Source organism: Stenella coeruleoalba, assembly GCF_951394435.1.
Source record: "Stenella coeruleoalba genome assembly, chromosome: 2".
Taxonomy (NCBI): Eukaryota; Metazoa; Chordata; class Mammalia; order Artiodactyla; family Delphinidae; genus Stenella; species Stenella coeruleoalba.
Window position 1 is genome coordinate 105,046,727 of NC_137147.1, and position 14,304 is coordinate 105,061,030.

The window sequence follows — 14,304 nt, forward strand, 5'->3', positions numbered from 1 at the left end:
GGCGGACTCTCAACTACTGTGCCACCAGGGAAGCCCTGTTCGCCCATTTTACAGAGGAGAAAAACGAGGTTCAGAGAAGGGGCTTGCCCAAGGTCACACAGCGAGTCACTGTCTGAGCCAGCAGGGCTTGGACGTGGGGCCACCTGACCTCTGACCTCCGTCAGGAGAGGCAGTCTGGGGCAGGAGGAAAAAGGACAGGTTTGGGGACAATTTAACTCAATTCAACAGACATTCCCTGAGCACCTAGAAACAGGGGCTTGCCGGTGCTGTTCAACAGAACCCTCCTCAACGATGGGAATGTTCTTTATGCTGCCCAGTACGGAGGTTCCAGCCACCTGTGGCTCGTGTGACCAAGGAGCTGAATTTTATTAATTTATTTTTTTTTAATGATATTCTTTTTTTTTTTTTTTTTTTGGTCTGGGTGGCATGTGGGATCTTCCCTGACAAGGGTTGGAACCCAAGTCCCCTGCAGTGAAAGTTTGGAGTCCTAACCACTGGACCGCCAGAAAGTCCCAGAACTGAATGTTAAATTTTATTTAATTTTAATTAATTGAGATTTCACACCTATATGTCGCTAGTGGCTACCACGCAGGACGGCAATGGGCTAGACAGGTGTTCGCAGTGGGTGTGGATGGAGAAGCAGACACCCTTCTTGCCTCAAGGGGCTCAAGGCCTGACGGGGGCAGGCAGAGGGGAGAACTGCACATGGATAGCCCACTCGAGAGCCTGGCTGCCCCGAGATCCTCCCAGCACACCTGCCTGAGGCAGTCCTTCGGCCTGGGACCGTCCCTCCTCGCCTCCCTGCCTCTGGCCAGCCGTCCGGAGGCCGAGCGCTGGGCCCCATCCCAGCAGGCCAACCTCAGCCCTTACCTGATGATGTTGGCTGCAGCCTTCCGCTCCTGGGTCAGGAGCTCCGGGTCGTGCATGACCTCCTCCAGGAAGCTGATCACCTTGCATTTGAGCTCGTCGTTGGTCTCAAAGTCCTGGGGGGAAGAAGGGAGGGCGGCTGTGGCTACTGTTCCAGCTGCCCTGGGGTGGTCCCGGCCCGGCCACAGGAGGAGGCTGAGGGTTCGGCTCCTGCCCACGGCAGGCTGCCGCCTCACCCCCCTCTTCCCTAGCTGCCTGGCCGGGCGTCAGTGGAACCTCCAGACCCAGAGGTAGAAGGCACTGGGCAAGATCAAGGACCATCCCTTGATCTTGACCGCTACACCCCTGGGCCAGGCTCTGGGAGGTATCCCTGCTGTAGACAGAGGTGGAGAGCAGAGGCCCCTCGTCCCCTGGAATGTCCTAGGTCCCCCTGTAGGGGATCTGAGCAGGCCCTCCCGAGAACATCAGGGTGGCTGGCTCCTGGGGTCAGTGGCCTCGGGTTCCCAGCAGCCCGCCCTGGGGTTAGTCCCACCCACCTGAGAGTGCTTGGAGACCCAGTGGCGGAGCACATTCAGGACGCGATTGGTGGCCGCTCTGCGGATCACAAACTCCTTGTCTCCGTTCCTCTGGTCGGGGGGAAAGCCTGGCGGCACATGTGGCAGAGGCAAGAGTGGGGACGCGAGGATAAGAAACAGCACTGGCCTCTAGTCCAGACTCAGACCCCAGATCTGGGGAAGTCGGGCTGCCCCGCATGGCTGCTGGCGGGTGGGCTATGGGCAGGGGATATGAAAATATGCGACAACCATCCCAGGTTCTGACCGGTGAGACTGGATGTCACGACTTCTCTGTGGACACAGTCCGTACACACCCGCCTCTCCCGGACCTTGGCACCTTTCAGGGGCTGCTGGAGGCGTCTGGCAGCCTCCCCAGACAAGGCCACACTGGATCAGAGCCCTCCGGGACCCCTTCTCTGCAGGACCAATGTCGTGGCAGTGGGAGGTGGTGGGGACGTCCGAGCTTCCCGTGGGCAGTGGGCTTGACTCCGAGCAGAGGTTTGGAGTAGCAGAGTGGGTGGGTGGGGAGGAAGGGGCCTCCAGACAGGAGGCTCGGCACACAACAAGCCTGGGGCAGCAGTCGCTCCACATTCGAAGGGGGACAAGCCCCTGGGGCCACGGCTGTCGTCACCAGCCGTGAGCGATCCCCCGTACCTGCGCTAGCCAGGGACATCCTCCGGTACTTCTCCTTGTTTGGGGCGCCCTCGTTGGCGCCTGCAGTTGCTATGGCAAAGGCGGAGGCTGCGGACAGGGCGCTGCGGTTACTGTCCAGCTCGCGACAGGAGGTCATGACAACTCCATTATTATAAGAGAAGAGTGGGAACTCTGTGGAGAGCACGGAACCACTCGTCAGTTCTTCCTGGTCCAGCCCTCGGCTCAGGAAACCAGGGGTCCTGAGGCTAGAAGGGGCCCAAGACGGGCTGGCTGTGCTCACCGCACCCACGGCTTGTCAGGTGGTGGCAGCGGGGTCTGTTCCCCTGCTGGGGTCCCCGGGAAGGGACACGCTCATGCCATGCCATGTCACCCCAGGGCTGCCTCAGAGTAGGGAAAGCCCCTGCCCCCCTCTGTTTCTCCTGCTGAGTTGAGAAGGTCCCACCAACCGTCCACCCCTTCCATCCCTCTGCAGCTCCAAACCCTTTACCTCTTAGGCCCAGCTGGGCACAGCCCTGCTTGAGGACAGCATTGTGAGTTTTCTTCCCTTTCAGTCTATTTGGAATGAACACATAACCTGTCCAGTGTCTGACATGGATAACTCATACTGACGGTCTCCCTGGCACGGTGGGGTGGAAAGAGCACCGCACTCTGAGTCTTCGCCCCCTGTACTAGCTGTGTGGCCTTGGGTAAATTACCTAACCTCTCTGAGTCAAAATAATCTCTGGATAATAGGGATATTAACACCTGCTTCAAAAGATGGATGTAAAGATGAAAGGAGTTAACACAGATGAAAGTACTTAGTATTGTGTGAAAAGCTGTATCTTATGGAAAAACCCAAATGAATCTTTTGGCCGACCCAATATATATGCCATGGAATATCAATGCAATTAATAATAATCATTATTTTTTTAGCAGTAATAGTAGCAGAATCTCACTCCAGAAACCTTAAGCTTCAGCTTGTAAGTCTCTGGAGAGCAATCCATCCTTAGGAGAAAGTAACAGCACTTATGCAGTGAGGCGCAAATGACTGACTTTAAAACTCAAAGCTGATTTCTGGAATCTGGCTGTCTGTGAGATCTGCTTCCATGTACCTGAGGGGCTGTGGTAGGCCTGCAGTGTGTCTGGGCAGTTTCTCTCTGCAGGTGGGTGACCCTGTGACTTACTGGGTCTCCTCAGAGGGCCTGGGGGGTTGGGGGAGTTCGGGGTTCAGGCTGCACCTTGTATGTGGGACCAGGGGCTTCCATAAGCTTATGCCTCACCTTTGGGTACCTCAGAGCCCCCCTGTATGTGGGGAAGTGCTTAACGGGAACCAGAGACCCAGCGGCTACCCGAGAACCCTCCAGGGTCATGAGTCTGAGACTTGGGTGGGCATCACCACAACCTCTCGGAGACTTTCCCCTTAGATGAAAAAACAGGAATGTCCCGGCCCCGCTGCAAGGTGTCGGATGTTATTAAAGAGTCTGGCCCAGAGCCTGACATGTAGCAGCAGCTCAGGAAACACCTTCTGAACCTGGATCTTTCCATGAATGAGGCCAAATGCTGGGCCTTCCTGCCCATCTGCGTTGGGTGGGTTAGGTAGTCTCGTCTGAGGTCAGGGGAGTGATTCTGCTGAGTTGAAAAGCAGGATTTACCAGCCGGTGTTGCAGCCCCCCGGGGTCGTGAAGTGCAGCTGGGTTCCTGCACTTAGGAGTCACTCATAAAACAGAAGGCGTGACCCCCACTGGCCTTTCCTCAGCCTGACCCGCCACCTTCTCCCCGCCTGGATGGTACATGTCCTCTGGAATTGACCTGTGGTTTCGGGTCGGTGGATTGTACCTGAGGAATTTTTGCTTTTGACCGATTTTGGTGTTGTTGGCGATTTGGTTGGTGATGTCTCAGTGTCACCTTCGTCACTCTGGTTTTGATCGTTATCTGACTCTTCCCTCATGGAGACTTCTGAGCCTGGGAGAAAAGAAGGAAACAATTTGATGTTTCTCAAATCGTCCATGACTCTTACATGCCGGTCTAGAATTTAATGAAGCAAACGGAGTAGGTTTGGCATATATCTGTTGAGGACAGTTTAACATCTTCATTTGCCACGGGGCCCCATCAGACCTTTTACTTGCTGATGGACCTGTCAATCTCCAAGGTGGCTTTTGCTCTGCCAGGGCTCCTCAAACCTTAATGGGCACACCTGGGGATCTTGTTAGAATACAGATTCTGGTTCAGAGGTCTGGGGTGGGGCCCGGGCGGGGTGATGCCCGCAAGGCCGGTCCACGGACCACACTTTGAGTAGCAAGGTACTACCCCACTCCCCGCTTTTTTGGTGTGCGTGTGAAGCATCTTAGTTAGGGTGACCGTCTAGGATATAAAATCCTGCTTTATACCTCTTGTCCCATGCACCCGGTCACTATCAAAAGTGTCCTGGTTTGGACAGTCCCCCTGAATCTTGGGCGACTCATGGTTTATACACTTCGGGGAAAGCAGATGAATTATATCAAAAGTCCAGCTCTGGCGTGGTGAGATCTTGGTCGAAAACTCTTCACCTCTCTGGTCCTCAGTTTCCCCAACTAGAAAGTAAGTGGAGTTACACCTGACCTTTGTGAGAAGCCAAAGAAAGCTATAGGTCTCCTCTTTAGAAAAGAATGTCCATATGTGTGCGTGCACACACACACACACACACACACACACACACACACACACACACATGCACTCTGGTGCACAGTTAGACAGGTTCAGGGTCACCTGGATCACTGGTCAAGAAGCCCGGTACGAGGGGCTTCCCTGGTGGCACAGTGGTTAAAAATCCACCTGCCAATGCAAGGGACACGGGTTCAATCCCTGGTCCGGGAAGATCCTACATGCCGCGGAGCAACTAAGCCTGTGCACAACTACTGAGTCTGCGCTCTAGAGCCCGCAAGCCACAACTACTGAGCCTGTGCCCTAGAGCCCACGAGCCACAACTACTGAGCCCGCGTGCCACAACCACTGAAGCCCGCACGCCTAGAGCCTGTGCTCCGCAACAAGAGAAGCCATGACAATGAGAAGCCCGTGCACCGCAACGAAGAGTAGCCCCTGCTCGCCGCAACTGGAGAAAGCCCAAGTGCAGCAACGAAGACTCAGTACAGCCAAAAAATCAATAAATAAAATAAATAAATTTTTTTTAAAAAAAGAAAAAAGTGTGAGATGAGATGAGATGACTTCTCAGGACCGTCTCGCATCACATCTTGTCACGCATCAGGCCTGGACTCACTGCAGGCTGTGGCAGATGGAGTTCTGGCCCCTTGACGTTGCCCTGCCAGGGACTCCGTCCTCCGCTCCTGCGGGACGGCATCTGGGGCTCTCTGCTCGGCTGTTACACTGGTTACTGACTTTCGGCTGCGCCTGTCCCCTATTTACTGTATGCGCCACAGTAAATGTCACTTGGTACCGGAAGCTCCTGGGGGCTTGACCCCTCCCCGGCTTTGCCGTCTGCTGGTCGTCCTGCTGACTTCCCTCTTCTCAACTCAGAGGACAGAACTTCCGACCATCTTAAAATGTTTTTCAAAGGCCTCCTCCTCGAAGGCTGGGGCTTCCATCCAGCCCAGGGGTGTGTGTTCGTGTGTGTACACGCCTGTGTGTATGTACGTATGCACATGTGTGCTAACCAAGACAAGGCTGGTGTCACCCAGGATGTGGGCTGACCCAGCCTAAGACACAGTCAGACAATCCTCCCAACAAATGCCATTCTAGAATGGTTGGGCTTCTGAGAGCAGGGAGGGCCGAGCCTGCCCGGCACCACCTCCGGCCACTGCCCCACACCCGGTGTTCCAGGTGTGCTGAGTTTCACGGTGTTGCCTGAACACACAACGCTTTTCCTTGCTTCTCAGTCTTGCCCACTCCATTCCCTTTGTCTAGAATGTTCTCCCTTCCTCCTGGTGACAAATCTAGATCTAATAGGTCCTCCAGGAAGCCTTCTCAGGCTCTCCCGACGGCGTCCCCACTCCGTGCTCGGGGTCCCTCAAGCGCCCCTCTAACACCACATGCATCAGGCGCCCATGTTTCCGTGTCTGGTCCCGTTCCTCAGCCACACTGTGAACCCCGGCCTGCAGGAGCCCCATCTGATGCCCTCTTCTCTCCTAGGCCCTGACTGGGGCCTGGCCCAGGACACGTCCGCTGCAGAGACGGACAGATACAAGGATGCAAGAGGAAGCTGTCATCAGGGCAGCGGGAGGGACACTCATCCCACTTCCTGGGCATCTCTGCCTGTCCCTCCCCCACCCAGGCTCTGCACTGCCACCACCATCTGGCCAGGACCCCCCAGCCTCCCGGTGGGGCTGGGCCGGCTCAGTGGGCCCGTGAGCAAGGGGCGGCTTGGCCCTCGCATCCACTCACTCTGTTTGCTGGGAGCTGAGGATTCCTCGGGCTTCTCAGCGCTCATATCGCCCTCATCTGGAATCTTGCTGGCGAAGCTGCTGGACACGTACAGCTTGCTGGTGTCCAGCGTGGCCTTGCTGAAGGGCGACATGGCCGAGTACATGCTGGTGTAGCCGTTGGAGTTGCAGCTGAGGGCGGCCAGGTCCAGGGCCTTGCCGCCCGTGATGATGGGGATGTTTAGGGAGAGCTTCCGCCGGCGGCTCGGGGATGATGTCTTGGTGATGGACAGGGGTGGGGGTGAGGAGAACTTGCGGGTGGCGCGTGGCGACTTGGGGGGGTCGCCGTACAGGAGCTTGTTGTTCTGGCCACTGGCGAACAAGAGCTCCAATGACCTGGGGGGAGGGCCAGGGAAGGGATGAAAACAAACGGTCAGTGTAGGCCTGGCTGCCGGCCCAGGCCTGGGGGTCCCCCGTCTCCTGGGGGGCTCAGCGGGGCAGCAACGGCTCCCTCATCCTCATGCTCCCTGACCGCCGGGCTGGTCCTCTGAGTGGGCAGGTTTGAGAGGAGGCCACGCCAAAGGGGCCGGGTGGTTCAATGGTCTGTGGCCAGGTGTCTATAGGCCCAAGTGTCCTGTTCCGGGAGGGGGGCAGGGACTGTGGTGGCGCGTAGGCCTGCCTGATGCTCCCTCTTTGCATCCCTCTGGCCAGCAGCAGCAGCTGACCCGTGACGCTGCGGGTCTTCCTGACCTGCAGGCTTCTGAGAAACCTCTCTCTGTCCCCCGCACGGGCTCGGTGTCACCAGCACCTCTGACGTCCTCCTCACCCAGGTCCAGAGAGTTTATGGATGAAGCTGAGACTCAGAGATGGGAAATGACTCATTTGATGCCTCCTGACGCTAAACCCAGTGTCCTTTCCAGCCCACCTGGGCGCTTGGTCAGCCTCAGGTGTAAACTTGGGGGGCGGGAGGCTCCCAGCAGCCCTGGCCACGCTCCTACCGCCTGCAGGCAGGGCCCACAGCTCAGGGCCGGGTTGGGAACAGGAGATGCATACATGATAACACAAACAGCAGCTCGTGTGCATGGAATGCATTCAGCATGGGACAGACCTCATCTCTTAATCCTCACGGTTGCCCCAGGGGGAAGGTGCTGGTGTTCCCATTTCACAGACAGGAAACAGGCTCAGAGAGGTGAAGGGGTTTGGTCAAGGCGGTACGGCTGAACCTGCCTCTTCCCACTACAGGCTCTGCCTGCTGGGTGGAATCCCAGGGGGTTCCCAGGTTCCGGCGGGGGGGGGGGGGGGGGGGCGGGGCGGGTGACCTGCTGGATCCCTCAGGAATGACCTCGATTGCTTTTCAGGCGTGACTCCATCCCGGATGGGGCAGTTCTTCCTGCTCTCTCAGAGCCCTGGGAAGACGGCTGCTCAGGTTTAGCAGGTGAACTGCAGCACTGGGGGGGAGGGGGACACGGAGGGGCTGGGGGAGGGGACGGAGGTGTACTCTGGGCAGCTGGCCTGCGCGGGCAGCAGAAGCGTGGGGCAGGGCGGGGCGGGGGGATGGTTGCCCGGCCCCCAGGCGGCCCTGGGAGTTGGTGTTGTAGAGACGAGGCCCCAGCCCCAGTCTCACCCGCGGGGGTGGGTGGGTGGGGGGTGGGGGAGGACTTAGCGGCATCCAGGCAGAAAAGGAAAGCACCAGTTGGCCTTCCTCCTTTCCTGGCAGGCCCCTCCTGGAGCGGTGAGGTTGATCAGGGTCCCTGAACTTGACCAACTGCTGGGTAGCCTCAGACAGGTCCTTCATTCCTCTGTGCCTCACTTTCCCCTCTGCTGGGTGAGAATTGAAAGCTACCTTCCTCACCCATCTCAAACTGGGCTGCGGGTAGGGTCTTGCTGGGTTTGACCTGCCCCCGTGGTGCCTCGCTGGTACTACCCTTGGCTGGGTAATCATCTAGCGAGATGGGGGTAAAGGTCTTTGTTCACTAAGCTGGGTCCCCAGCAGTTGGACTGGTAAATGTTGACGTTCTGAGGCTGGCTCTTTGGGCTGGCCCCGGGTCTCGGCCAGTCTAGCGCCTGACCCTGCCGTGTGGGATGTGCCTGCCCTTAGAATTCTAACCTGGAAGGGACCCTGGGTTCACAGTGACCCCACCTGGCCCCTCAAAGCTTGGCCGGGCTGGGGGTGGGCAGCTGAAGGCTGGTTAAAGCTGGGATGTGAGGAGGACAGGTGGGAAAGGAATGCAAGGGGGGCACCTCCGCCCTGCCTGTCACCCAGACTCAGACAGGGGTGGCCGTGTGGGCTCAACGAGACCAGGGCCCTGGGTTCAAGTCCCCACTTTGCCACAGACTTCCAGGAGCCCTGGGGCAAGCCTCTTGACCTTTCTGGTCCCAGTTGGCCCCCCACAGGGCTGAGCTGTGACAACACAGATGGAAAAGATGGTCTTGAAGCCAAGGCTCAGGTGGCCAGCCCTCCACAGGTGGAAAACCACCCCAAGTCTGCAAAAAGTGACTCTCTTCTTCAGAGCAGGACGTGGTCGCAGCAGAGAGGGGATAAGATTCTCTGTCTCTTTCTCTCCCTCCCTTCTTCCCTTGACTCCGCCCCCCTCTTTTTTTCCTTTCTTAAATGGGGAAGGTGGGGAAACCCTGTCCTGTGGAGGAGACGACCCCCCCCCCAAACTCTACCCCACCCCAGGAGCCCGGGGTGGGAGATGGAGAAAGCTGGGTTCGAGAAGCAGCGTCAGGCAGGTCAGCCCTCCCCGACCTCTTTGCAAAGGGCGGGCTTGGTTCCCAGGGCGTGGGGGGCCTCATCCCCCCAGCTCAGGTTCCAGCCCGCTGCCGAGCTTGGTCTCCCTCCTGGGCCCAGAAGCTGTGCGGGTCGGCCCGGGAGGAGGAGGCCTGCCCACCTGGCGGGGATGGCACTGATGGGTTTCCTGTAGATGGTGATGAGCTTGTCCAGGACCACGACGGCGGTGGTGAAGACGCGATAGGAGTGCAGGAAGGTGTTGAGGAAGTCGATGCTCAGGAAGCGCAGGTCCGTCAGCCTCTCCAACAGCCGCTCCACGCTGGCATAGCGGATCTGCAGCACTTTGCAGGAGTTCATGGTTTTGCTGAAGCGAATGTCCACGTCATCACAATATAAGGAGGCGTCGGACCTGAGGAGGGAGGAGGGACCGAGAAGGCACTTGGGTCTGAAGGTGTCTGAGTCCGTGGCTGTCTCCCCGACCGGGCTGCGAGCTCCCCGAGGGCTGGACCACGGCACACCCATCACTGTCTCCCCAGCGCACCAACAGCCAAGGATGGAGGGACGGATGAAGGACGGAGTGGCTTGTGACGGGAACAAGGAAAGCTCTGGAAGACTGACGTTGAGGAAAAATGGGCTGCAACTTCTTTTTCCCAGTAATACCTGAAGACCTGACATTATAAAACTCTTAGAAATGCTGGATGAAATATAACAAACTTAAAAATAATGTGCTGTCACGTTCACAAGCTATGAAGAAAGTCCGTTCACACAAAAGCATGGACACATATTCAGAGCAGCGTTATTCATAATTGCCCCGAAGTGGAAACAACCCAAATGTCTATGAACTGATGAAAGGATAAACAGAATGTGATCTACCCATACAATGGAATACTATTCAGCCATAAAAAGGGATGAAATACTGATATATGCTACAACATGGATGACTCCTGAGAACATGCTAGGTGAAAGAACCTAGTCACAAAAGTCCACACATTGTAGGATTTCATTTATATGATATATCCGGAAGAGCCAAATCTATAGACACAGAAAGTAGAGTGGTGGGTGCCAGGGGGTAGAAATAGGGGGGAACTGGAAGTGACTGCTAATATGCATGGGTTTCTTTTTGGGGTGATGGAAATATTCTGGAATTAGACAGTGGTGATGGTTGCACAACACAGTGAATAGAGTAAAATCCACTGAATTGTACACTTTCAAATGGTGACTTTTATGTTATATGAATTATATCTCAATAGAAAAAAAACAACGAGGGGCAAAAAATATACAGGACATTTCCAGGGGCCAAAAATGAAGAGAAATTTGGAAACCGGTTGATGCTTTCGCTGCCTTTAGGGCATCTGTTGCTCTTGGAAACCAAGTGCCTTGGTTTCAACAGAGAAGTAGACCAGGCCTGGGCCTGCGGGTGGAGGGAGTTGGAGTGAGACCCCCATGGAAAGCTGGGACCCTTGAAGGGTTATAGGCTCAGTGAAAGGGGGCCTAGAAAAATCTACCCACCAGGAAAGGAAGATTGCAAGTTTTCTGTTTTAGCCCAGGCTGTGAGGGGGGAAGCATGGGGAGAGTGTCAAGCTCCCTTGAAAGTGTATTATTTGCCCTTCCAGTGGTTTTGGAAGACAAATACCTACTATCTTTGTGGTCTGGGAAGCCCAAAGAGTAGTAGTGTAGTCACAGGATGTAATGCTCCTGGGGCAACTGGTGGAAAAAATGCAAGACCTTTCAGGAAGAGCATCTGTCAACCAGGCTCTACAAGACATTCAAAGATAAACCCCCCACTGAAAATAAGCTCACAATCCAAAATTAAAAACTACATGAGCAAGTGTCAGCAGATATGATGAATAGCTTAATTCAATCCCCAAAGGTCTAATTTTTTTTCTAAGTCTAAAAGTCTTACACATTTTTGTTACTAGTGGCTCCTGCTGCCAGCAATCTGCTGACATCTCTCGTCCCTTAGTTATGAAGAGCTACACCTCCGGCCCCTGTGCCAAGGCAGGGCAGAATCCTTAGCAGTTTATTCAACCTTCTCAGTCTTTGTAGAGGGAGGTCATCTCCTCCTTGACCTCACCTCGGCTGCTTCTTAAAGTATTAGGTCAATTAACATAGCCTGCGTCACATCAGCTGGACTAAAAGGGAAACCCTCAGGGCTGAGCAGTCATCCTGGATTAGATCTATCAAAGTCCTTCATCTCTGGCCAAAGTGATTTTTGCATCGGGTGAGGGTATAACCCAAGCCAGAGCAATCCAAGTCCTTTTCTGGGACCTTCCAAATTGGATCTGGTGGCAGCAAGTCCCATTCCTCTCAGGCTGCCAACACGTGAGGACAGGCGTCTGGTGGTCAACCAGACCATCGTGGGCTGAGGACCTGAGGGCTGAGCTGGGTCTGAACATCCACAGGTCTCTCTTCTTTCAGTTTGAAAAGAGACAATCCTGAAGAAACAGGAATGATTCCTTCTAAGGTAGCTTTGCTGCAAGACACAGAACATTTTAGAAAACACCTGTTTTATTTTTCACCAAGATTCAGGAGAATATATATTGCATTGACCGAACCACAAGAAACAACCAGGAAGAGGAAATCATCTGAGACCGGAAAGATTTCTTGGAAACGAAAGACAAGAGTGTTGAATCAGAGGACATGAATGCAAGTAACAGCAGATGAGAGACTCAGAAAATCAAATGAGTGACACAAGAAGCCAACTTGAGAAATTTTCCCAGAATGCAGAGAAGGTGGAGAGGTTCAAGTGAGGAGAGAGAATGTAAGCGGCATGGAATAGACAGACAGGGATCCAGCCAGCTGACTACAAACCTCTAAAGGAAGAAGAAAAGTTGCAGAGAAGCAAAACTGAAAGACAGTGGGCAGGAGAAAGTACTTGCAGATGGGAGGGACGCAGTGGCACCATCCCTGGACAGCTGCCCTCGGCCCTTGGGTGAAAGGACTCCCTTAACTCAAGCCAGTTCCCCACCACGGGACTGCACCTTCTAGAAGGACAGTGCAACTCCTCACACACCATGGATCCCGAAGCGTCCAGCCTAGACCTGACATCCTCAGTGGTGATTATTGGACCCCTCTGGCAAGGGTTTGCTTCTAGCACCTTCTTTTTGGGCTCCTTCTGCCACTGGAGGGGGGTAGAGAAAGTGAGAAAAGCCCTCCCTTTCCTTTTTTTCCCAAGGGTTAATGGAATTTTTTAAAAGATTTATTTTTATTTTATTTATTTATTTATTGTTTTTGTTGCTTTTTTCAGTACCATGCAGCATGCGGGATCTTAGTTTTCCGACCGGGGATCGAACCCGAGCCCCCTTGCATTGGGAGTGGGGAGTCTTAACCACTGGACCACCAGGGAAGTCCCATGCCCTCCCTTTTCTATCAACCTCCCTTGCCCCCTTCTTCTCTGTCGCAAGCCTCACAATCATTGCTGGTGATGGTGCCTCTGGCAACTCCAATGTTACGTAAACATATTCTGGACTTTAGTTGCCCTATCTGTAAAATGGGACGGCACAATAAAGCAGTGATAAAAACAGCTTTTATCCTGGACACCAGTTCTGCCAGACTGGGAGTAACTGCCTGGGGCTGTGTTGACCATTACAGGCTCAGCCTTAAAGACTGCCGTGACCCATTAGTAATGTCTGCCACGGATTCCGGATTCTGATCCAAATGGCTGGCTCGTGTGTTAGATATTTACCAGCCCTGCTAGAAGGGGTTTTCGGTCCCTCACAACACAAGCATCTCTTGACTGTAAATTCAGGCCTGCCTCTCTCTTTGCTCTCCCAATACTTTTTTTTTTTTTTGAGATTTTTTTTTTTTTGACGTGGACCATTTTTAAAGTCTTTATTAAAATTTGTTACAATATTGCTTCTGTTTTACGCTTTGGTTTTTTGGCTGTGAGGCATGTGGGATCTTAGCTCCCTGACCAGGGATCGAACCCATATCCGCTGCACTGGAAGGCGAAGTCTTAACCACTGGACCTCCAGGGAAGCCCCCCAATACTTCTTGATGAAACTCCAAGTGGCATTCCTGTCTCCCAGGCATCGAGAGGCCTGGGCTTGATTGGAAAGGGCTTCCCTCTTCTTCCTTCTGCAGGGGGAGTGCCCCGCCTTCGGTCTACCTGTCCTTGAGGTCACATGTTGGGGCAGAGCCTCAGGACCCAGGGCAGATGGAATGAGACTTCTTGGATCTTTGGGCTGCTGGTGGTTGATGACCTTCATTCTCTGGGACCTTCCTCTCAAACGCTGCCACTAGCATCTACCCACCAGAGGGCCAGGATGCAGTGTGTCGGGAGGGTAGCAGGAATACTCAGGGTGCATGGGACTAAATGTTTCTTTGTATTGCAAACCAAAAATCAGGACGCTCTTAATTCAGTCTGACAACAGGGTGGGGTATCTGAAATGGGAACCATGCCAGAAACTCAGAGGCTTACGGGGAACACATCTAGGGAATGTCCCCCCAGCCACGGACCCTCCAGCTATACCACTGATGCCTTTTTCCAGGCAGGCTCTCTGTTGCCACTCTATCCCTGGCCACCAGGGGGCGCCCGTCACCGCCTTGGGTGCAACGCTAACACCTACAGAAGAAAACCCAACTCCTCACCTGTCACGTTACTATTATCTGACTCCTGCCCACCTCTTCAGCCCGCTGTATTGTTTAAGAAAATACAGTTGTGCTATAAAAAATAAGAGAAACAAAAAAGGAGGACAGACGAAGGAGCAAACAGCTTGTGAGCCATGGCAGGCATATATATACACTAAGTAAAGCATTCATGTGCCCGATGTAAATAGGAGGGGTGGAAGGACCAAGCGTGCACCAAATATTCCAGCTACACTTGATATTCATGAGGCATAGCGTACACTCAATATTCATGTCTTAAGTCAGCCACCCACTGGCGACATCCATTCTGACCCTCTACCCTCCGTCCCAGAACTATAGATAAACCTGTAGGTCTTCTTCAGTCTAACTGGTGAGCTGCCACTGTGGCCAGACATACTTGCCCCGACTTCTCAGACAGAGCAAGCGTGTGCCCTTGGATCCACTGATCAAGCTTCAACTCTGGTCCTTGTAGCTGCTCCACCAGCAAGGAAGGTAGATGGGGCAGGGAGAGAGGCTGGACCATGGCCACGGTGTAACTAGCTCATGCAACTACGTGTAACAGGCACTAACTTACTATCCT

General features: G+C 54.3%; 1 protein-coding gene across 2 annotated transcripts in view; it reads right to left on the minus strand.

Annotated features, from left to right (window-relative positions):
* The window catches only part of RASGRF1 (Ras protein specific guanine nucleotide releasing factor 1), a 104,506-nt gene that overhangs the window by 26,939 nt on the left and 63,263 nt on the right, over positions 1 to 14,304 (minus strand). Inside the window, exons 14-19 of one of the 2 annotated variants that reach the window (XM_079914530.1) lie at positions 9,298 to 9,546; positions 6,429 to 6,802; positions 3,891 to 4,079; positions 2,076 to 2,246; positions 1,404 to 1,510; positions 871 to 983 (exon numbers count right to left, since the gene is read on the minus strand). In XM_079914530.1, the coding sequence (XP_079770656.1) occupies positions 871 to 983; positions 1,404 to 1,510; positions 2,076 to 2,246; positions 3,891 to 4,079; positions 6,429 to 6,802; positions 9,298 to 9,546 (1,203 nt within the window). The remainder of the gene's footprint in view (positions 1 to 870; positions 984 to 1,403; positions 1,511 to 2,075; positions 2,247 to 3,890; positions 4,080 to 6,428; positions 6,803 to 9,297; positions 9,547 to 14,304) is intronic. The other variant, XM_079914529.1, reaches the window with a different exon arrangement.